This window comes from Chaetodon auriga, chromosome 7 (genome assembly GCF_051107435.1).
Source record: "Chaetodon auriga isolate fChaAug3 chromosome 7, fChaAug3.hap1, whole genome shotgun sequence".
Classification (NCBI taxonomy): Eukaryota; Metazoa; Chordata; class Actinopteri; order Chaetodontiformes; family Chaetodontidae; genus Chaetodon; species Chaetodon auriga.
This window is the reverse complement of record NC_135080.1, coordinates 28704480-28727967: the sequence shown is the minus strand read 5'-3', so window position 1 is coordinate 28727967 and position 23488 is coordinate 28704480. Positions and strand designations below refer to the sequence as shown.

Below are 23488 nucleotides of genomic sequence, written 5' to 3'. Positions count from 1 at the left end.
AAAACGTTAAAAAGCGGGCATTTTCAAGGTACTATCAGTCATGCCAGTCCGGCAATATATTGTAGCGGCTAAAAATCAAGTCTCCAGTCAATCAAGTCATAAACAGTGGCACGAAGCAGCCAAACAGCCAATCCTTACCCAGGAGGTCATGGGAAGTGAAGGTAATGTGAGTGGGGGTGCCGGAGGTGCATACAGGTTGGTCAAGTCCAGGTCTTTGAACTTCTTCCCTATCAAAGACAGGGCTTTGTCAACCTGCTGCTGCATACCTGGAGAGAGATCAGCAACAAGTCAAAGTTCAATGTTTGTTGTTTTTTTTTAAATGCCCAACCCCTTCAAAAGACATAAGGAAATGTGGGGACCTTGTTCTACTGACTCACCCTCTATGTGACAGATCTGAAACTCCTGTGTATAAGGCAGGGTGGAGATGTAGATCTTTGCGCCAGAGTTCTGCTTCAGGAAACTCACATATCTCCCTTGTTTCCCTATTAACCGCCCTACAAGATGCTGGTAAAGTAAGACACACAGAAGACACAACAACATGTCAAAAGGAAGTTAATTAATACAAATTTTATTAGAAAGTGAATCAAACCCTTGGAACCTAGCCATAATTCTGGCCTTTCTAAATAGGCTATAGCTGCTCCTTATTTTTTTAATTGCCACAAATCTCATAAGCAGACCCACACCAAAAATGGCCAGTCCATCTCTCAATACTTAATACCTTCCCATTCTGTGTCACCCAGCCCCGAAGTCCACTAGCTCCTACTGAAGACATAACTCTTTAAAAGCGGCATGCAAATATACAGTTTTCGCTTTTAAAACAGGTCTAAACAGCAAGTCACTGCAGTTTTTAGTAAGCGTTACCGGGAGGAACAGGAGGAAATGGTGCATTTTCATTTTCATTTTTATCTCTATTTATTTATTTATTTATGGGGGAAGAGGGGGGGGGGGGGGCGCTTTGCCATCCTCTTAAGGCTTAGCTGCCTCTTCAGCATTTCCCTCTGTATGAAAAACACTATACTGGATAATAATAGGGGTATCACAATTGTCTAAATCCATTATTTGATTTGACTTTTAATTTTAAGGTCAAGACTCAAATGGACTATATATATGTGTATATGTATATATATATATATGTATATCTATGTGTGTGTGTGTATATATATATATATATTTTTTATTTTTTTTTTGCACTAATGGCTGCCATTGTTGATTGACTATCAGACTATCGAGTCTTGAGTTTTAATATCAGATTATTGGTATTATGCTCCAACAAATTCTTCTTTAAAAAGATAAGCTACATGGTATCAAGTGTGATATATACAGTATGATGATATTACAAACTGTTCTTCTCTTAATCAGTATTGGGCCATGTGTTTTCAAGCGACTGTAGTGTTATGCCTGGATCACATGACAAGAACTGAAACAAATATGACAAATGAGCAACCTCTGATGAAAACCACAAGATGCAGTTGTCAGCTGCAGAAAAATCCAAGTTTCAAACCCAAATATTTTCTTGTATTTTGGGAAGAAGCCATGACAGTTTCTCTCCACCACTTTAATTTGCTATTAATGCAAACTCAACATCTTCAGTCATAAGTTTGGACAACTTGTCACTCAATGATTCTCCATTTTTCTTATTTTCTAAATTGTAAATGAACACTGAAGACATCAAAACTATGAAATAACACATATGGAATTACCTGGTAAGCGAAAAAAAAAAGTGTCAATTAAGCAAAAATATTTATCTGTCCAATATTATAGATTCTTCCAAGTAGCCACTTTTTGTTTTGATAACAGCTTTGCACACTATTGGCATTCTCTCAGCCAGCTTCATGAGGTAGCCACCTGTGCTTTTTTTGGGGGGGCATATACCACACCGTGAAATTTTATCAAGTAATTTATTTAAAATGTCATTTCAATATTAGATAACAGTAGTGACAATTGGCAGCAAGGGTCAACATAAGAAATGGATAGATCTCCAGCTCTGGCAGGGAAAAGTGCAAATGCAGGCTACCAGTAAGGTACACCATGTAGTCTTTGAAGCCAGTCAGAAAGTTTCTCACCCTTCCCATGCAATCATACCCTGAAATCGAAGACTGATACCAATAGCCATTTTTTATTTAACCTGCAAGTAGCAACAATTTTGTGCTTGTATAGTATTTCAGTGAATGTGAACAATACCAGTTCACATCAAATATGACCTTGGTTAGACAAAACATTGACATTTTGTAAGTGTGTAAAAGCCTTTCATATTATTATTGAAGAGAGGACATTAAAATACTCCACTGAGACGGCTAAAGAGGAAGCTGCTTGGTTCCATTTCCCACTGAAATGTCAGTTGTTCTGACTCACCTTTGGCACCTCAATTTCCCAGATGATGAGTTCAGAGCTCAAGGAGGCAGTGTGGTTGCTCTGGGTTTCCACAGCACCCATAGTGCAGCCGCTGTCCACTGAGTCCATACTGTTCACATCAGAGCCTGGGTGGACGGACAGGGACGGACATGCATACATACATAGATAAAATCTTCATTGCCTTCACCAGCAATATTTACAACAACACACGTTTCCAAATCTAGTGCTCATCCAGAGCAATTTGTTTGGAAATGGGAAAAAAAAAAAAGAACAGCATGTAAATACACTGTATTTTATGTCACATGCCACTTAGTCACATTTGGCAGGAAATCACTTTTTCCCCCACAATAATCTTCAGGATCAAATCATGTCCTTCAACAAGTATTTAACATTATGGATAGCAAATTGCATTTTCATATACTCTCTACTTCGGTTGTATATGTTACTATTTTTGTTACTGCTTTACAACTCAAAACTTTCCAACCACTAGCAATTGTTTAACATAATAACATGGACATTCAATATTTGAAACTACTCAGTTTGAATAATTTGTAACTCAACTGCTCTGTGCAAAGATGGTCTCTGGCCTTAGATATCAATGTCCTCCTTTAGCTTCCTGCAGCTCTTCACTGAATTTAAAACTATAAACTAGGAAATAATCTTAACCCACAGAAGACCACGTTTTCTTGTGAAAATAGTTTCATACCTGGATCACATGACAACTGAACCAAGTAACTGAGCAATTTCTGATGAAAACCACAAGATGCAAATTGTCAGCTCCAGAAAAACTCAGCAAGCGGTTGTTACATTGCTGTTCCTACAGTCAGGACTAAAGTTCCAATTATTTTCTCATATTCTGTTAAGAGGCCTTATGTTTTCTGATCTGCTCAACTGCTTTTTTTAACTTCTTAATGCTTAATTAATACTGAAGATATCAAAACTATTAAATAACACATGGGATTATCTGGTAAGCATAAAATGTGTAAACTACGCAAAATATGTTTTATATTCTAGATTCTTCAAAGTAACACCTTTTGCTTTGATGACAGCTGTGTGTATTACCAAGGTAGTCACCTTGTATGCTTTTCCAACAATCTTGAAGCAATTCCCATATATGCTGAGTATTTGTCTTGTTTTCCTTCACTGTGGTCCAACTTATCCTGAACTCCCTCGGTTGCTTTAGGCTTCATGATTGTAGAGACAAGGTCATCTCATGCAGCACTCCATCACTCTCCTTGTTCAGATAGTCCTTACACAGGCTTGGAGGTGTTTTATTTTTGTCATTGTCCCGTTAGAACAAATGATGGTCCCATGTCACACAAAGCAGATGGGATGGGTGCTGTGGTAGCCATGCTGTGTGTCTACAATTTTGAATAAATCACCAACAGCGACACCAGCAAAACCCCCATATACCTCCTCCTCCATGCTTCATGGCGGGAACCACACACGCAGATACCATCCATTCACCTTCTGTCTCTCTCACATAAACAACTGCTGGAACAAAAATCTCAAATTTGGACCAAAACACAGATTTCCACTAATCTAATGTCTATTCCTTTTGCTTCTTGTCCCAACTAAGTCTCTTCTTCTTGTTGGTCTGCCTCAGTAGTGGCAGTAGTGTTTCCTTTGCAGCAACTTGACCATGTAGGCCCAAATCACACAGTCTCTTCCAAACAGCTGATATGGAGATATGTCTGCTTCTTGAACTCTGAAGCATTTATGTTGGATCTAATCTGAGGTGCCGTTAATTGGCGATTTCTGAGACTCGTAACTGTAATGAATTTACCCACTACAGTAGAAAAAGTCTTGGTTTTCCTTTCTTGAGTTGTCATAAGAGCAAGTTTCATCAGCATTTGATGATTTTTGGGACTGGACTTGAAGATACAAAGTGGTTGAAATTTTTCAGCTTGACTGATCTTCATGTTTCAAAGTAATGATGGACTGTTATTTCTCTTGACTTAGCTGTGGCTCTTGCAATAATATGGATTATGATAGCAGTTGAATAGAGCTTTTTACTGTATACCAACACAAATTTATCAACTTTTGACACAGCATACTGTTGATTTAAAAGGACTCCAGGTGATAAGCGCATGAAGGTTAAGGTAATGCCAGCAATGTGTAAAGCTGTCATCAAGGCAAAGAGTGGGTACTTTGAAGAATCCAAAATACAAAACATTTTGCTTCGTTTACACTTTTTTGCTTACTACATAACGCCACATGCCAGGAGGTGACTGGCTGAACTCATTTGTAATGTCCAGCAACAGAGTCAGTAACTTTATTGATATTACAGAACCTCACAAAGTGCTCAAAAAAAACACAAAACAAAACAAAGTAACACCGACTAAAGAATATTAAGACATTGTGAAATGGAAAAAGTAAAATACGAGTATAAGAAGACATTGCATCGAGCAGCTGAAAGAAACAATGCACTGTTTGGTGTTTTGACAAACATTCAATGCAGATCCAGCGGCAATTTCCTTTCTTCCTCAGTTTACAGTTTCAAGCCCTCCAAGCCCTCACTGATGGTCCCTAAGTGAAACCCCTGTGGTTTCATAAATAAATTCCCATTTGAATGATACAAAAGCATTATTATTTCCAATGCTTTCGTGCTGACTCATGTTGCACACATCTTTGATTGCTAAGATATATTTATGTTACATAAATATTTGAATGGAAAATACGTTTTTTTTGTTTTTTTGTTTTTTTTCCAATAGCTTCCATGTTATGTGACCCAGTGACACCAAACCAATTACTATACTCAACAACTGGGACACAAGTCTTTAACTGGATTTTACTGCTTCTATTCTGTATTATTTTTTTTAATAAAAATTCAGCATTTTTTCCCTATAGTTTTCATGTTATGTGAACCATCTGTTGACTGGTGACATTGGAAAGCTCATTAGATCATTCTTGTCTTCACTTTTTCCATCCGACTCTGTGACCTTTCGTTTTATCAAAAAAATGGCAGGATAGGCAGGATAATGAAATGTGCACATAAAGTTACTACACAACTGTGTTTTATGCTGCTTACTAAATAAATTAATCACAAATCTTTGTTTTTAATCATTTTGTTCCATCTTGGTGTAAAATTCAAATCGTTATGGACACTTTGGTCTGTCAATCATGACTTGTTTTTGACTTTAGTGCACAACACTGTAAAGGTGGAGCACACACTGTGTATGCTGCACATGCCATGCATGTTCTCCACCCTTTGTCACCTTTGGCTGAAAAAAATCCAGGGAAAATCCTGCTACTAATAACCAGATTGAACAGATTGATGTCTCACCTCCAGACTGGTCTGTTTCCATCTCACATATCCCATGAGCTCCATTCCTCATGCCCATTCCATTGAGCCTCTTTATCTCACACACAGCATCCACTGAGTTTTCTTCAGTTTCACTCAAAACCATCACCTCTGTGACAGTCTCAACCAGTGATTGAGGCTGTGTGGCTTCTCTTGCTGACAAGTCTGTAACCTGAATCACATCCATTTGGTTGTCAAACATGCTGTTCTGGAGGTCCTCATTGGTGATGCCATCCTCAGAGTGGCACATGCTGCAGGCTGAGTCTTCAGTAACTACAGCTGGTTTGTCACCTTTCAGTTTTATATTTAGCAAAGGGGCACTTTGTGCTACTTGGTGCGATGATGTTGGCCAATGGCCTCTCTGTACAGTGTTTGTCTGATGAACCCTGTGACTTAGCAGGGAGCATCCATTGGGCATCACTTGCTCTTCTATGTTTGCTGCCTCTCTAGACTCAAAGCCTATCTCAGAGGGGCTTGTCAGTAGATTGTGGTGCTGCTGTGCCACTGTGCTTGGCTGCTGTGGGGGGCATAGTCTGCCACTACCCAGTGTTGTGCTGCTACTGCAGCAGGGCTGGCTGTTGTCTGTGAGCTGGCAGCTGGTGACACCAAGGATCTCCTTGGTGGCTGCTGAGATGACCTCAGTTATGAGTCCAGATGCCAGAAGCTCCAGATCCTGGTCCTCTCCACTACAACTGTGTAACTTCACGTCCTCTGGGGTCAGCGATGTGGTGGCGGAGTCTTGGATGGTGGTCAGGGCTGTGGAGGCCGGGGACAGGGCAGGGAAGGTGGGTGTGCTGGTTAGAATGTGTTGGCAGAAATCTTGCGCTGAAGGGGGTGTCTCTAGAGAGATGGCCTCTGATGGGATCACTCTCTGCACTTTGGCTGGGGTGACTACACAAACAACCATCTCATCTTGTGTATTAACAGTGTTATGCTGCCTAGCAACTTCCCCCTCTGGCTCAGGCCTCTCAGCATCAGAAAGGTCTGCTTTTGTGGGGGAGGAGCTCATAATTTTGGTAGAATGGTGGGGCAAGACGATCTTTGCTACTATAGCTGGATCTTTGCCTGCGTGTTTCTCTGGCTCATTTACTAAGGCAGGTGATGAGCTTTTCTCTGGGTCTTTATGGTCTTTTACTGACACTTGTAGGCTGTATTCTTTGCCAGGTGATGGTAGAGGCAAGACACAGGGTTTATGGACTTCCTCTTGTCTTATTCTGCCAAGGTGACGGGCAACTTCATTAGAACTATGTTCAAGTGAAGGCACCTTCACACCTTCACTAGAACACAGTAATTCTGCTTCAGTGTCCTGGACATGGACCTGGGAAATATTTTCATGTTCTGTTGTCTGGTTACTGACCTTTGGAGGTATGTGGGTGGGGCTTTCTATGTCATTTGTGGCTTTTGTGCCTTTCTCAACCAAACCGTTGCTACCCTCTGCTAGAGATGACCTAAGGCCCATAGCAGTTGGTGCCCCCTCTGGGCTGTCATGGATGATGAGTCGCTCTTTCTTCCGTGAGATATACCACCACCAACTGATAAGTGCCAGGACTCCAGGCAGCGTGTAGGGCACAACAGAGCGAAACCTCAGTGGCATTTCTTCAGGACGCTAACAGCTACACCTGAAAGTTACATAAGACACACACACAGATTTGTATTAGTTGAAAGACACCGTATACTGAATATAACTTTGTTGCACATCTGGAAAACCAAGTCAGACTGTTATACAGTCTAAAGCTTTTTCTGATTCTGTGTCTTACGGCAGCAGGAATGAATCCAGCCTGTTACTGTCTCTAACAGTCATACTGTTCCCCCAAGAGACAGCACCACAGAGAGGAACACTGGCAACCACAGACTGGTAAAAAATGTACAGCACTTAATTACATACATCAAAGGACTTTAGTCTCCTTAGAAACAAAAGTCTGTTCTGTCCTTCTTTGTACAGCGCACTTGAGTGTATGGACCAGTCCAGTTTGCTGTCAAGGTGCACTCCTAGATATCTATAAGACTGAACAACCTCAATGACCTCTCCATCAATTGTGACAGGCAGACGGGGGAGTTTCTTCTTGCCAAAGTCCACAAGTCATCTCCTTGGTCTTTGATGTATTCAAAATAAGACCATTAAAAATTAGACTCTTACTCCAGTCAGCGAGTGCAGAGATGAGTCCCCTGTATTCCCCTTCATCTTCCCCTTTCTCACATGCCACAACTGCTGTATCATCAGAATATTTCTGAGTGTGACACGTTGCAGACTCGTAGGCAAAGTCAGCAGTGTACAGGGTAAAGGGGAACGGAGACAGCTACTCCTCTGCCTCCTTTAGTGATACTGGTAGATGTTGTAAATGTAGTTTATTTGGTAGTTGGAGGCGAGGCTTAGTGAATTGGAAGCACGGCTCTGCATCATGGAAATCAAACCATCAGCTGTAGTTAGCCAGTCCCCCATAGCCGGTGCGGACCATCCAAGTGCAGCTCCGGCTAGCTGTCCATCGACAGCTCCCAAGCAGCAGGGGAACCAGGAAGGCTGGGTGACTGTTGGAAGGAAGCATAGTCCTGAGCTGAAGCCCACGGGTCACTACCAACCACTTCATGTTGAACCATGTATTCCTTTAGCTCTGAATAGTAATGACTTCATGAGCATCTTTAATGATAAAATTCTTACTGTTAGAGATAGAATTCATCACCTCCTGCCGTCAACAGGTACTGTTTTGTCCTCTGTCGCAGTTTTAGACTGTTTTTCACCTGTGGACCATCACCAATTAATTTCAATAACTTCTTCATCAAAATCATCAACCTGTATTCTAGACCCCATCCCAACTAAGCTGCTTTAAGTTTTACTTTTAATTGACTCTTCCTTACTAGACATGATCAATCTGTCTTTATCAACAGGCTATGTACCACAGTCCTTTTAAGTAGCTGTAATAAAACCTCTACTTAAAAAGGCTACTCTTGATCCAGGGGTTTTAGCCACCTATAGACAAATATCCAATCTTCCCTTTCTCTCAAAAATTGTTGAGAAAGCAGTCGCTAATCAGACTTTCTACACAACAATAGTTTATTTGAGGATTTCCAGTCAGGATTTAGAGTGCATCACAGCACAGAGACAGCACTGGTTAAAGTTACAAATGACCTTGCATCAGATAAAGGACTTGTCTCTGTAGTTTTCTTATTAGATCTTAGCGCTGCATTTAACACAGTTGACCATGGTATCCTCTTGCAGAGACTGGAACACTTCATTGGCATTAAGGGAACTGCGCTAAGCTGGTTTAAATTCTACTTTTCAGATCGCTCTCAGTTTGTACACGTTAATGATGACTCCTCTTTGCTTGCTAAAGTCAGCTACAGAGTTCCGCAGGGTTCTGTGCTTGGACAAATTCACCTTATATATGCTTCCTTTAGGGAACATTATCGGAAAGCACTCAATAAATTTTCATTGCTATGCAGATGATACCCAGCTATATTTATCAATGAAGCCAGAAGAAACCAATCAGTTAACTACACTACAAGCGTGTCTTCAGGACATAAAGACCTGGATGACCTGCAGTTATGAATGGCATTGTGCTGGCTTCCAGCACCACTGTAAAGAATCTGGGAGCTATCTTTGATCAGGACATGTCCTTTCACTTCCATGTAAAACAAATTTCAAGAACTGCCTTTTTTGACCAACGCAATATTGCGAAAATCAGGCACATCCTGTCTCAAAATGATGCAGAAAAACTAATCCATGCATTCATAACTTCCAGGTTGGATTATTGCAAATCTTTACTCTCAGGCTGCCCAAATTCATTGCTGAATATCCTCCAGTTGCTCCAGAACACTGCAGCAGGTGTTCTGACAAAAACGGCAAAGAGAGATCATATTCCTCCAATATTAGCCATTCTGCACTGGCTCCCTGTAAAGTTTAGAATAGATTTTAAAATCCTCCTCCTTACTTACAAAGCCATAAATGGTCAGGCACCATCTTATCTTAAAGAGCTCATAATACCTTATTACCCCACTAGAACACTGTGTTCCCAGAATGCAGGCTTACTTATGGTTCCTAAAGTCTCCAAAGCAGAACATTTAGCAATCAAGCTCCTCTTCAGTGGAACCATCTTCCAGTCTTTGTCTGGGAGGCAGACACTGTCTCCACATTTAAAAGTAGGCTTAAAACTTTGCTTTTTGATGAATCTTATAGTTAGGACTAGGGATGGGACGATTAATGAAACCGAGCCGAACCGTTCGGGTCGGCCTTCCCGGTTCGGTGCGCGTGCGTGCCGTTCGAATCATACTCGCGCACAACTTTGGGTGTGTTGCGGGAAATCAGTTGCAGAGGAGGTGCGAACATGGCGAGCGGAGAAGACTCGGAGCTGGAGGATGCGCCAGCAGCGTTATATAGGTCTGGTGTGTGGGAGCATTTTGCATTCAGGGTGACCTATGAAGGCGGTAAGAAAGTTGTGGATAAAGGTGCCACAGTGTGCAAGTACTGTGCAACGCATACCGCTTATGCTAAAGGAAACACATCTAACATGTTGGCTCATCAGCGCAAGAAGGAGGGGCGGGGAGCCGGGCAGAGAGCCGGGCAGGGCTGCACGACTTCTCCTCCCCGCGGCTTTTAAACAAACGTACACAGACGAGTCAGACAGGGCGAAGGGCATAACGAAAGCACTGGGGTGTTTCATCGCCAAAGATATGCAACCTTATGCCGTGGTTGAGGGTGCGGGATTTCTTAAGTATGAGTATATCAGCAAAAGATAAAAGTGACTTGAAATTTCAAAAGTAAAGGTACACAGTCTGTAATAAAATGATCCCTGTTAGTGTTTTACCATTATATATGTTATATTTTGATTAATATTAACATGCATGTTGCGTGTTATTCCTATAGATGTTGAAGGTAGTGTCAGCTTTAATTACTGACTTTAATCTACAGTGGCACATTGTATTTTCTCATATTTAAAAAAGTTAAAAGAATGTATCCCCAATGTTCTGTACATTTTTTCCTGTGATTTCAAATATTTACATTTTTCAACATATTGTGCTGCTCCAAACTGAGACTAATATTTGATCAATGTACAGTACAGTGGCAATGTCAAAGATTTCAGTCCTGGTTGATTTAAAGACACCTGTAGCTCTAGGTGGTAACAGCAAATGCAGTTTAATACTACAAGTCACATAGTTGTGAGCACAGTATAACAAACTACTGTCATATTAATACAGAGGTCACAAAATAATAACCCTTTTTCGATCATTCTGTGAGCAACCATGATGTTGCACATGGCAGAAGTCTGCACACAGCAGGGCACAGTGAAACTGAAAGGAGTTTGTTACTTTACCGAGAAGTTGGAGGTTTGCAGCTTATCTTTATCTACAGTAACAGCTCCCTGTTGCTGCTCATACTTGTTCCATAACTCCCTGCAATATTTCAAACTGATCTGCTGTCAAAGAAATAAAAAACGATAAAACGACGCTCGTCTAATTTTGTAGACGCATTTTTAATCATTAACGGTAAGTGCAAAGCTCACGGACAACCACACTGCATCGTGTGACTACTTCGTGATAAAATCCAACTCGTGTTTTGTCAGTTAAATGCTTCTTAAGTGAAGCTGCAGCAGTAGGAAATTATTGGTTTGCTTGTGCAGTACTACAGCAGTTAGAAGTTTATTATTTATGTTCATCCAAACACCTTCCTCAGTGGTAAAATGACAGGAAATACACACAATGTCAACTGAGAAACTGTAAGTTCCCTTATACAATTTGTCCTTACAGTCCTCACTGCGCTTGACTGAACACACAGCATTACTCTTGAGATGTTTGGGAATCCAGTCCTTTGGATGGACCAACTGCCATCTTAGTGTGTTCACAGGTTTAGAAAACACAGGGATGTCCTTTGAGTAAATCCTTTGGAACTTTTTGGAAACTCCAGCTGCATATGGAATGACAACTTGATTTCTTTGGTGACTCCCTTTTACTCACTTGTCAAGATATCACTTTGTGTTTTGATAAATGCCCACTCTGGATAACCACAATGTAAAGTCAAAACTGAGATTGGTCAGAACGGGTGGGCTTCCAGTATACCTCCACTTGAGGGTTTCCCTCTTACCCCACCATTATAGTACAATCTATAAATGGTAGTTTGTTTCCATTCATCTTCTCGCTTGTGAAGTTAATGTTCCTGTCAATTGAGTTAATGTGATCCATAAAAGAGCCTATTTGCTGGCTCCTGATTCTCATCCAAGGCGTCACCCACATACCTGAACCAGCTGCTTGGGGCATCACTCTTTTAGGTGTCCAACACTTTTCTCTCCACTTCTTCCTTATAAATGTCTGCCAACAGAGGACGCTGACAACCTAACCCCTAACTCTATAGCACAGCTATGTTTCTGTTGGTACAATCCATCCTTGTTCTTAAAACACATGCACACCTGTTCCAGATTACGTTGTTTTCTGTCACTCAAAGTATGGTTATGCCTCAGTCTCTCAGTGTGGTTGACACACACAACCAATGATGTAACATCATACAACAACATTGGTTCCTGTCACTTTACAACTGAAGAAGGTATTTGGGTGAACACTAAAATGATTTGGTGAATCTCTGGTAATACTGAATTTTCCTATAAGGTTTCACACATGACTCAACCACGCCCAATTGAAACATCACCAGAATCAGAATCAGAAAAAGCTTTATTACCAAGCACGATTTTACACATACAGGGAATTTGTTTTGGTGAAGTTGGTATATGACACATCTACTAAAAATAAGCTATTGAAGAACAAAATATAACAATATAAATACACAAGTCTTTTTTTTTTCCAGGAAACACAGTCTGTTTTTTCAGAAAGAAGTCCAAGCTGAGCATTAATGTAATGCATAGAGTTGTGTCTATGTCAATGTGACAAGATGAGGCAGAGGTGGAGTGTGAAGAGTGTCGGGGGGGTTTCGGGCTTTGTTGATAAGGCTGACAGCAGACGGGAAAAAACTGTTCATGTGGCATGAGGTTTTAGTCCTGATGGACCGCAGCCTCCTGCCAGAGGGGAGTGTCCCAAAGAGTTTGTGTCCGGGGTGAGAGGGATCGGTCACAATATTTCTTGCACGCCTCAGGATCCTGGAGGCGTACAGGTCCTGAAGAGATGGGAGATTGCAGCCAATCACCTTCTCTACAGACCTAATGACACGCTGCAGTCTGCCCTTGTCCTTGGCGGTGGCAGCAACGTACCAGATGGTGATGGAGGAGGTGAAGATGGACTCAATGATGGCTGTGAACAAGTGCACCATCATTGTCTTTGGCAGACTGAATTTCTTCAGCTGCTGTAGGAAGTACATCCTCTGCTGTGCTTTCTTGATGAGGGAGCTGATGTTCGGCTCCCACTTGAGGTCCAGGGAGATGATAGTTTCCAGGAAACGGAAAGACTCCACAGTGTCAATAGTGGAGTCACAGAGGGTGATGGGGGCAGGTGAGGCTGAGTTCTTCCTGTTGTCCACAACCATCTCCACTGTCTTTAGAGCGTTGAGGTCTAGGTTGTTCTGGTTGCACCAGGTCACCAGATGGTCAACCTCCCACCTGTAGGCGGACTCGTCGCCATCAGAGATGAGTCCAATGACAGTGGTGTCATCCGCAAACTTCAGGAGCCTGACAGACTGGTGACTGGAGGTGCAGCTGTTTGTACACAGGGAGAAGAGCAGAGGAGAAAGAACACAGCCCTGGGGGGATCCGGTGCTGTTGGTCTTTGCGTCTGAGACGTGTTTCCCCAGCTTCACGCACTGTTTCCTGTCAGGCAGGAAGTCTGTAATGCACCTGCAGGTGGAGTCAGGCACGCTCCGCTGGGAGAGCTTCTCCTGAAGCAGAGTTGGGATGATGGTGTTGAAGGCAGAGCTGAAATCCACAAACAGGATCCTAGCGTAGGTTCCTGCGGAGTCCAGGTGCTGGAGGATGAAGTGGAGGGCCAAGTTGACTGCATCGTCTACAGACCTGTTGGCTCTGTAGGCAAACTGCAGGGGGTCCAGGAGAGGGTCAGTGATGTCTTTGAGCTGTGAGAGCACACGGCACTTAAAGGACTTCATGACCACAGAGGTCAGGGCGACGGGTCTGAAGTCGTTAAGTCCTGTGGTCCTTGGCTTCTTGGGAACAGGGATAATGGTCGAAGACTTGAAGCAGGCTGGCATGTGACATGTCTCCAGTGAGGTGTTAAAAATGTCTGTGAACACTGGAGACAGCTGATTAGCGCAGTGCTTCAAGGCAGATGGGGAGACAGAATCCGGTCCAGCTGCTTTCCGGGGGTTCTGTCTCCTGAAGAGTTTGTTGACATCCCTCTCATGGATGGCAAGAGTCGTCACTGAGGTGGGTGGGGAGGGGGTGCGTGATGGAACACAGCAGTCCTCACAGAAGCTGATGTAGGACGTCACAGCCTCCGTGTACTCATCCAGATTGTTGGTAGCAGTCCTGAACACATCCCAGTCAGTAGAGTCCAAACATGCCTGGAGATCTTCCACAGCCTCGTCCACTTCCTTGATGTCCTCACTACAGGTTTGCAGAGCTTTAGTTTCTGCCTGTATGCAAGAATCAGGTGTACCATGACGTGGTCAGAGTGGCCCAGTGGAGCACAGGGGACGGCGTGATAAGCATCCCTGACTGGTGTAACAGTGATCCAGAATATTCTCCTCTCTGGTCGGGCATTTAGTAAACTGTTTGTATTTAGTGAGGATAAAAGCGCAACATCCCATTGGATGTTGAGGTGGGCACTGGCACAGGGGAGAAGCAAAACAAAATTTAAAAGAGCCGTTTAAAATTAGTTAGTAAGGGGTCCTCCTCAAGAAAAACCTGAGTTCGTGGGTGAGGTTTCCTTTGTTAAAGTCGCCAAGGACAATAACTAAAGAGTCCGGGTTGGTCCGCTCCACACACAGTATCTGGTCGGCGAGCATATGCTGTGCGTCCTGCACGTTGGCCTGCAGCGGGATGTAAACGCCGACCAGAATGAATGAAGCGAACTCACGGGGTGAATAAAAAGGCTTACTGAAAGATTCCAGGTCGGGAGAACAGTGCTGCTGGATCACTGTCACATCGTTGCACCAACAACTGTTGATGTAGAAACAGATTCCACCACCTTTATTTTTGCTGGAAAGTTCCATGTCTCTGTCCACGTGGTGGAGTTGGAAGCCAGCCAGCTGCAGCGCAGAGTCCGATATTAATCCACAGAGCCATGTCTCGATGAAGCACAAAACTGCAGACGAAGAAAGGTCCCTGTTTTTAACCAACAGCAGTTGCAATTACTCCAGTTTGTTGGGCAGTGAACGCACATTAGAGAGAAATATTCCCGGGAACGCTGTGCTTAATCCACGCAGGCAAAGGCACATGAGCGCGCCGGCCCATTTTCCTCTCCTCCGGCGTTTCACTGCGCGAGCAAAGGTGAGCACACCTTTGACCAGGATGTCCAAAATTTCCACTGTTGGGAGCAGAAATTTAGGAAATAAATCCTCTGGTGTTGCTCCCCTGATGTTCATGAGCTCTTCTCTGGTGAAAGAGCTCTGGGTACTGTTGTGGAAATTCTCTGCTGCTGGTGAAGAATGAAATAGAGACTTCTGCCGGCCGACAAGGTTTTATTTCCTTTGCAAAGAAAAGGTCAATCATCACCCGAGCGGTAGAATGACGAAAGACCCCAAGCATGGGGAGAGCTAAACATTTATACCTTAGGAACGCCTCCCCTACCCAAAGGTGTGTATTCGCACCTTTTGGTCTGCTGTGGGTATCGGAGCCGACTCCCTAGGGGGTGGCTCACACAGGATCCTGCAGGATTTTGTATGTTGGTGTTAAGAGGTCTAGACATCACAATTTAGAACACAAAAAGACCTGACATCCTGGTGAGATAAAGGGAAGTCAGGCATCTCAGGGAGATGAAGTACAAAGAATTGAAATTGCAATCACAGTACCATCACAAAAAACAGGTTTAAAACACAAATCAAAACAACGCGCACCAACAGACTGAGGCAGCCATCCACGGCGCCACCTTGATCGTAACATGAGAGCCCATGAATGAGTGTAGCAGCACCAAAGTAACATATCATGTTTTTACTGCTCACTGCAATTCAACTTTTCTTCTAACTTTTTCTTTAAACTTTTACTCAACATCAAAAAGATAAATAGAAATACTTTGGCCTAGTACAACTTGACAATCATGTTGGACTTATAATTATAGATTTATTTTACAAAGCTCCAAAAATACAATGCAGTTCAACACTGTATTATAATGCTTCTGAAAGGCATATGATTGCGCTGGAGCCCTTATGGGAACAGCACCATGGTAACGCCATCCTTCGGGGTAAATAAATAAATAAATAAACTCTCCAGCATGTAGTGTAACGGAGATATGTTATATGACAGACATATTTTGAGATATGAGATATTATAGACATGTTTTGATGTTGTATACAACACTGCCAACCTGAGGAGGGTCATTGTGTCACATTACTTACTAGTAATGCAAGGTAAGTTGGATTTAACACCGATGGAACAGGTTGTTGATGTAGGCTCATTTTTAATTTGCCAGAACATCTCATAATAACTAATGGCAGTTCAGTCTGTTTGCAAAAATCAACCTGGTTTATGCTCGTAGACCAGACTGACGAGACTGGAGGCCAACCGGAAGACCTACAGCAGAAATTAATTAAAATAGGTAGGTTAATTTTGGGGGGACACTGTTTGCCTATGGATTATGCCACAGGCAAACAGCTAGTGCCATGGATGCCCGGGATGTGACCGTAATGCCCCTTCTACCTCACGGCCAGTTTAGCATGTCTTGAACTGTGATTGTCCTCGTAAAATAATGTTGCAGATTTCCTCATTTAAAACAACACGTGGTGCAGTAAATAAAAAAAGTCAGGTTTCCCAGTGTCTGAAATCATGCTGGACACTAACAGTAGCACAAGATTCCTCCCACTCCGTAAACATTAACAGCAAACTCACTGGCTAACAATTAACGTTATGCGGTAAGTACAAGCGCTTAACACTGTACAGTGTTAGTATTAATACTGGTGTTTCAAAGCTTACAAGCATATTGCTGCATAGGATGCTGTGAGATCTGACTTGACCACTTCTACACTGTACATGGAATTCAGCTATCTTCAATTTCCTGAGATGTCGACTGGTATGAGGCCTAAGTTCAAATCAAAACAGACCCATTAAACTTACTATTAACGCATTCAGGGGAGCTCCTGTTGAATTCAACATGTATGTATATATTTTTTACATTATATACCACCACAGAAAGATTAGGTAACTGTTAAAGTATGATATGGTTGTCTGACATTCAGTGACTGCGGACAGTTATTTGTTTGATTAATGGTTTACAGTCTAATAATGTGTGTCTAGTGGCTGATCAGACTAATTATCAGTTAATTATACTCAGTTTCTAATGGCAGTATGCCCTAAATGGCTGCACTTTGTGTAAATGTTATTTTAAATTACTTTCTAAACATGATTTCCTTGGTGGTATTATTAATGGTTCCTGATGAAATTTGCAAGCTCAGCATTGTCATTGCACTCTTTTCAGCTTCCCAAGCAGCTAATATTCACCTGTGTAATAGCTCCCCTTTCTGTTAACTGCTGTCTGTCTCCAATGTATCTAGAGACAAGAAGAGATGAGTAGTCTCCCCTTGAAAAGTTTCTTAACGGTTTGGTTAATGTTTAACATGTAAAAAATGTTTTTAATCATTTTTGTGACTGCTCTTGTGTTGTCAGACCCAAATGCCAAAAGTTGCATGGGTGCTGAAACTTGTTCAGATTAATCTTGATCACCCTGAGCACATATAAGGACTATCTGTCATGAAAACATAATGATTAATGAGTTGTTCACATTAAAAAAAGTCAAATATTCAGGTTATAACTTCAATAAACTCAATACTGACTCCTGATTGTTGATTGGATGCCATTCGTGTTCTTAATAATATAATTCTCACTTATTACTATTGCACCATTCTTATTGGCCATGATGCCCCAATGAATTTATACTTATCAAAAGCCAAATTGGCCTTGCCCTAAAAATGACCTTACTGCAGGCCTGTTTCTGGTTCAAGTCAGGCTATGTATTGCATTAAGTATTTTTTGACATGAACATGTGCCACCAAAAGCAAAGATATTTTAACAATTACAACAGATTTATCTTTGTTTGTTTTTTTAATGTAGAGTACACCTGGGCTTATCTTTCAACTTCTGTGCTTTACATGAAAAATCAAAAATCTTGGAGTTCAGTCATCAACAACAAATAAATGTGGTCTGAACCTGCGGGTGTGACGGTCCTCCAACTCCAGCTTTAGTAGAAATTATCTCTGTGCAGATGATAAAAATGACTTCTGTAATTAAAGCAGTCACCTGTAATATTTAATGTGCAATACAATTTCATATCAAATCAGCAACTGAAATCTTTCAATTTTGGCACCTAAACTAAAACAGAAAGGTAGCCTGCAGATAGCCTGTACACATGTGTCTATGAAATGGTGGCCCACACTACATTCACCTTGGACAAGGTTACAACAGAAGTTGGAGGCAGTTAAAACAAATCTAAAGCCCTCCTTGCCAGTCAGATTTGTGTTTTTCGTGATCTTAAAGTCAGGATTCAGACTGCGACCTTGGCATTCAGATACAAGAGAGGCCAGGCTGCATTTACAATTTACATACCATACAACATGCTGAGCACAGGCAACCTAAGCAGCTTTCACAATGGATACAGAGTAGCCTTTGTATATCTCTTGTATTAAAATGTATCACTCTATAATATATTATGATAATGTTACATACTGTTACTTGATTTTTTGAGGTGACATTTTATAACGAACCAACATGGAAATTGCATGCAAGCGGAACTGTACAGTGGCCCTTGTTCCAGCACAAGTGCCCTAGCCTTTCACTAAAAACTTTATGGAGTCCCTCTCTGGCGATAACGCATCAGTACACATTCTAATTTTGCATGCAGTTTGGCCAAAAGATGGGACGGAAAGTACAGGGACTTCATTGCTATGGTCAAGTTTCAAATTAACTACCATTGAAGTTAGCTACAACAACAGGTTAAACCTTCAATTCAGTCAAAAGCATAACTAAAATCTTATTTATTTTCGTTTATAACCCCATGACACGATGAGAAGTTGCACGTTGTCTAACGTTACTGTTTACGAGACAACAAAGTCGACTTGGCTAAATGCCAGACCACTTCAGCTAGCTCCGTGCTAATAATATAATAATATAACATACCACGATATGACTTTGTGCGGCCAATAATGATTTAAAAAAAAAACATCGTGTAAACTCATTTGACCATAACACAGGCCACTGACTGACAAATGAGATTAGCAAATTAGCAAGCAAGAACACAACGTACGTACACAACGTTTAAAGTTTATTTGCAGTGAATTGGGGAACAGTATGGTAATATGATTCAATTCGTTTTGCTACCAGTATACACGTGTGTCTTTACCGTGGCACATATCAACACACTGTCAATGCTGCTACATTGTGCGCCCTAGCTAACGCAGTAAAACCCATCTTTGAAGGGGGGGGAACAAACCTAGCGAGTGGTAAATCAGCAATGAGAACAAGTTAGAAAAACTGAAACTTCGCCAATATGTTCCGCGAGGTGCCTCCTTCGAATGCCAAATTTATCAGAAAACGCTCAACATCCACAGAAGAACTTCTGCCCAGCAATAAAAATCAATACGTTTTGCTAATAAGATAGGAAGCATTAACTGACAAAACATATACATGAAGTTTGGCTTAACATTATCGAGAACGAAATCTGTTACCAGTGGTGCTTGTCATCTACCACTAGCGTTATACTACTGGGAGTACAGCATAGCTGGTAAGGAGGCCGCAGTGCAGGACAAAAAGTATGAAGTTAGCAAGCTAGCCTTGGACACCAGTTAATAGTGTTAAAACGTTTATTAACAGATACTAATTTAATAAGCAAGGCAGGTGATCGCACATTCCCTGTACTGCATTATTTTTGATCCAAAGACCCATGACCGTGGGTTGGTTGTATGACTAACGTTAAGCCTCGTGTTAAAGGCCACTTCAAAGTTTCATTTCACCGACTAACGTTAGCCATTGCATTAGACCACAACATAAAGGCAATGCGTCGTACAGCTTTAAACTAAACCAGTGCACCACTGAGGGCTTATGCCAGACTGACGCAGCGTTAACGAACATTTTAAGCTAAAGAGTGCTTCTGCCTGGGCCTCAGACCTTCATGTTAGCTTGCTAGCCGGCCAGGCGAAAATTGATAGCCAAGTGCATTCTTACGGCTCACAACCTACAAGCATTTGTTAACGTTACTATGCAAGACACGTGACCCTGTTGTTAATAAGTCTAAGAAAAGAAGGCATTACGGTAATGTAAATTAGAGAACAGTGAAAGAGGCTAGCCGGAACAGCTGTTAAATTGGAGAAAGAGTAGGCTAGTTGTTCAATGACATGGGATTAGTGCACTCAGGCAGTGACACAGTAAACTGTCGACAGTTTGCAGAGACGCGTGGAAAATATATATATATATATATATATATATAGCAACATTGACAATTACACGAATATATACATACATACACACACACACATTGTGCGTGTGCTTTGAACCAAATCACCCCGTGTGAAAATGATGTAGATGGCTATCGGCTTGGTCTATCCCCAGTTGCAAAATGCGGTTTTTTTTCTCTCCAGAGTTTTTAGTTTACTTACAATATTTAGGGGTCCTCGGTGCCGCCACGATGAGAGCAATACTATCTATTGTGTAAGATTTTCAACCGTGTCCCTGTGGAAAGTCAGTCTCACGTCCCCACGTGTTCACCGACCAGCACCACACTGAAAAAAACACAGACGAATCAGCTGGTCAAATCTCGCGATGTTCAGACGTTCGAAATATCTGTAGTCTCGCGGCAATTGAGAATGCCAGTAAAGGCACCTATTTCAGACATGCACCCTCTTGCGTTAATCTGATTGCAATTTAACAGGTTGGACTCTGAACAAGTACCCTTGTCACTTTTTCGTAAAAGTTACAACTGCATACCTATTAGGCTTGCCCTCTCAAAAACATTTCTCTATCACTTACAGAGTTAAACAGGTGCGCGCACACACAGACACACACAGACACACACACACACACACACACACACACACACACACACACACACACACACACACACACACACAAGGAATGTGCTCCTTGGAAAATCACCATTGTAGATTTGTTTTCTTAATTATTACCTTTTATACACAAAATCGGGACACTGTGACAGTGCTATTTTTACATTCAACAAAAATATAAACAAATCTTTTCAAATCTGAATCTGCCATAGTGAGCACTTCTACACTACTCACAAAAAGTTAAGGACATTTGACTTTTGGGTGAAATTTATGGAAAATGTTAAAAGTTCCTGCTACAGTGATATTATATCATGAAAGTAGGGCATTTAAGTAGTAGCATGCAATGGTGATTTCCTCATCTCAGTGAATTTATTGAAACAAAAGCCAGCAACAGTGGTGAGTATGCCACAACAAAAAATGTCAATGTCTCAATAACTTGTCATGTGCCCTCGAGCATCAACTATAGCTTGACAACGACGTCTCATGCTGTTCATAAGTCAACTTATTGTCTTCTGAGGCATGGCATCCCACACTTCTTGAAGGGCAGCCCTCAGGTCATTGAGGTTCTGGGGTACTGAGTTACGAGCCTCTAAACAGCGACTCAGCTGATCCCATAGGTTTTATATGGGATTCAGGTCTGGAGAAAGTGCAGGCCACTTCATTTGAGGTACCCCAGTCTCCAGCAGCCATTCTCTAATGAATGTTTGTCCCCTACTCTTCAATGGCTGTGTGAAGTTGCTGGATATTGGCAGGAATTGGAACACGATGCCATACACACCAACCCAGAGCAAACCAGAACATCCCAGACATGCTCAATAAATTGCATGTCTCTTGAGTATGAAGTCCATTCAAGAACTGGGATGCTTTCAACTTCAAGGAATTGTGTAAAAATCTTTGCAAGATGTGGCAATGCAGTAACGTGCTGCAACATGAGGTGATGGATAAATGGTATGACAATGGGCCTCAGGATCTCATCATGATATCTCTGTGCATTTAAATACCATCAATAATTGTAATTGTAACTGTAATTTTTATACATTACCATAACAATAACCGTACCGCCACCATTCCGTTTACAACATTAATACCAAACCGATCACCCATGCCATACATAATCGGGTAGCATGGGTGCCATACCTACACAACGCCTGAGAATATATGGTAGCACAGGATGTCAAGAAAAAAAATCAGTCACAGCAATGTGCCCAAACTTTCTCCCACTCCTCTACCTCACATGAGATAGGGAGAGAAGTCACCCCATCCCACGTGTGCTGCTTCTCCAGAAAACATTTCACTGAGAGCCACTGTTGTGTGTTCCCTTGTGCATAACGTGATGAAAATGGAGTGAGTCGGAGGGACAGCAGGGTAACACACAGTGAATCCTAAAATCACCATGGGGCAACCAGTTGCTTTAAAATATCAGAACAACAAGGATTGAGTTAACTACTCCCTATATTCAGTGGGTGAATATAATTAGGTGGTCAGAATTAGACACCTGGTTGACAGTGAAATGCCCTGAACATCTCTACAATGTACAAATGAAAACACAAGAGAGCATATAAATTCAGCACTTAGTTTATTTACATACACATAAGCCCCCTTCCATTTGGTGGGATACTTACAAAAACATTGAGCCTTTTTGGCAGGTACTCCATCCTTCTCACTTTCATCCTGCTCCTCCTCCTCCTTCTTCATCTTCTGCTTCTTTTTCTTCCATCGGCAAGTACATTTCAGTGAATGACTCCTTATCAATAGATACTACAGCTAATGCACTATGTCCTGCCACCTGCTGTACCAGAGGGGAATTTGGCATCAACACATCAGAAAGGTGGTTATGCCTTCCATCAATGTTACAGCCAACCTTTTTTTTTTCTAAGGAAAGTTAAAAAAAAAAAAAAAACAGAAGATTTACAGGAGATTATTGAAATGGCAGGACAGCAGGAGAGAAGGGTAAAATCCCAGAAAAGGGTCTAACTGACAAGAAACAGAATTTAACAGTTTGATGATGATAGCAATGTTATGCATTTCATAACAAAAGTGATATATTTTTCAGTTATTTTTTTATAAGGCCCTTTCACACCTACATTGTTTGGTCCCAACTTTTGGACTTTTAGGTTATTCGAGGTGTGACACCTCCCCCAGACTACGATTCTGATCAAATAGCTGAATCTTAGTCTGTCAAAAAGAGGTGGTCTCAGTCTGGATGTTGTGGAAGGTTCACATTACAATAACAGGAAGTTCGGGTAGGCTATTGTCAGAACCTGAAAAACAAAAAACAACATAACAAAACAAAATGAGCCATAGTAGCACATGAGGAGAAGAGAGACCAAATGTTTAATTATCATTTGGCCTCATGACTTTGTAAACTTTATGAATAATGTAATTATAGCAGCAACAAAATGGATCTGTTGATTATTTTTTCTCTATTCATTAAAACTTTGAGAACTGCCTGGCTGTAAACACTGCAGCCACCTCGATCTTGTATCACTGCCCATGTATGCATGATGGTAGAGCAAGCCTAATTCACTGTCCAGAGGAAACCAGGGATGTTAAAATGTTAACTCATTCCCAAGGGAGGATCTGCTGAAAGTGGAGAGCACTTAAGGGTTTCCAGATCAACTGCCCAAAGATGGACTGCTAACCTGAGTGATCAAATTTTTTTGTCCACTTTAATTTAAACTTCTGTAAGGGAAACTGCTGTGCAGGTCGCATTTCCTAGTACTAGTACTCAGCAAAGTTACTAA

The 23488-nt window shown here is 41.7% G+C and overlaps 1 protein-coding gene across 1 annotated transcript in view; it reads right to left on the bottom strand.

The window, feature by feature from the left end:
- akap1b (A kinase (PRKA) anchor protein 1b) overlaps nucleotides 1–20475 on the bottom strand; it is a 31196-nt gene extending 10721 nt beyond the window's left edge. The window contains exons 1-5 of the mRNA XM_076734744.1: nucleotides 20340–20475; nucleotides 5639–7275; nucleotides 2353–2477; nucleotides 378–504; nucleotides 139–266 (exon numbers count right to left, since the gene is read on the bottom strand). Coding sequence (XP_076590859.1) covers nucleotides 139–266; nucleotides 378–504; nucleotides 2353–2477; nucleotides 5639–7250 — 1992 coding nt within the window. The 5' untranslated portion in view covers nucleotides 7251–7275; nucleotides 20340–20475. The remainder of the gene's footprint in view (nucleotides 1–138; nucleotides 267–377; nucleotides 505–2352; nucleotides 2478–5638; nucleotides 7276–20339) is intronic.
- Nucleotides 20476–23488: the final 3013 nt, after the last annotated feature.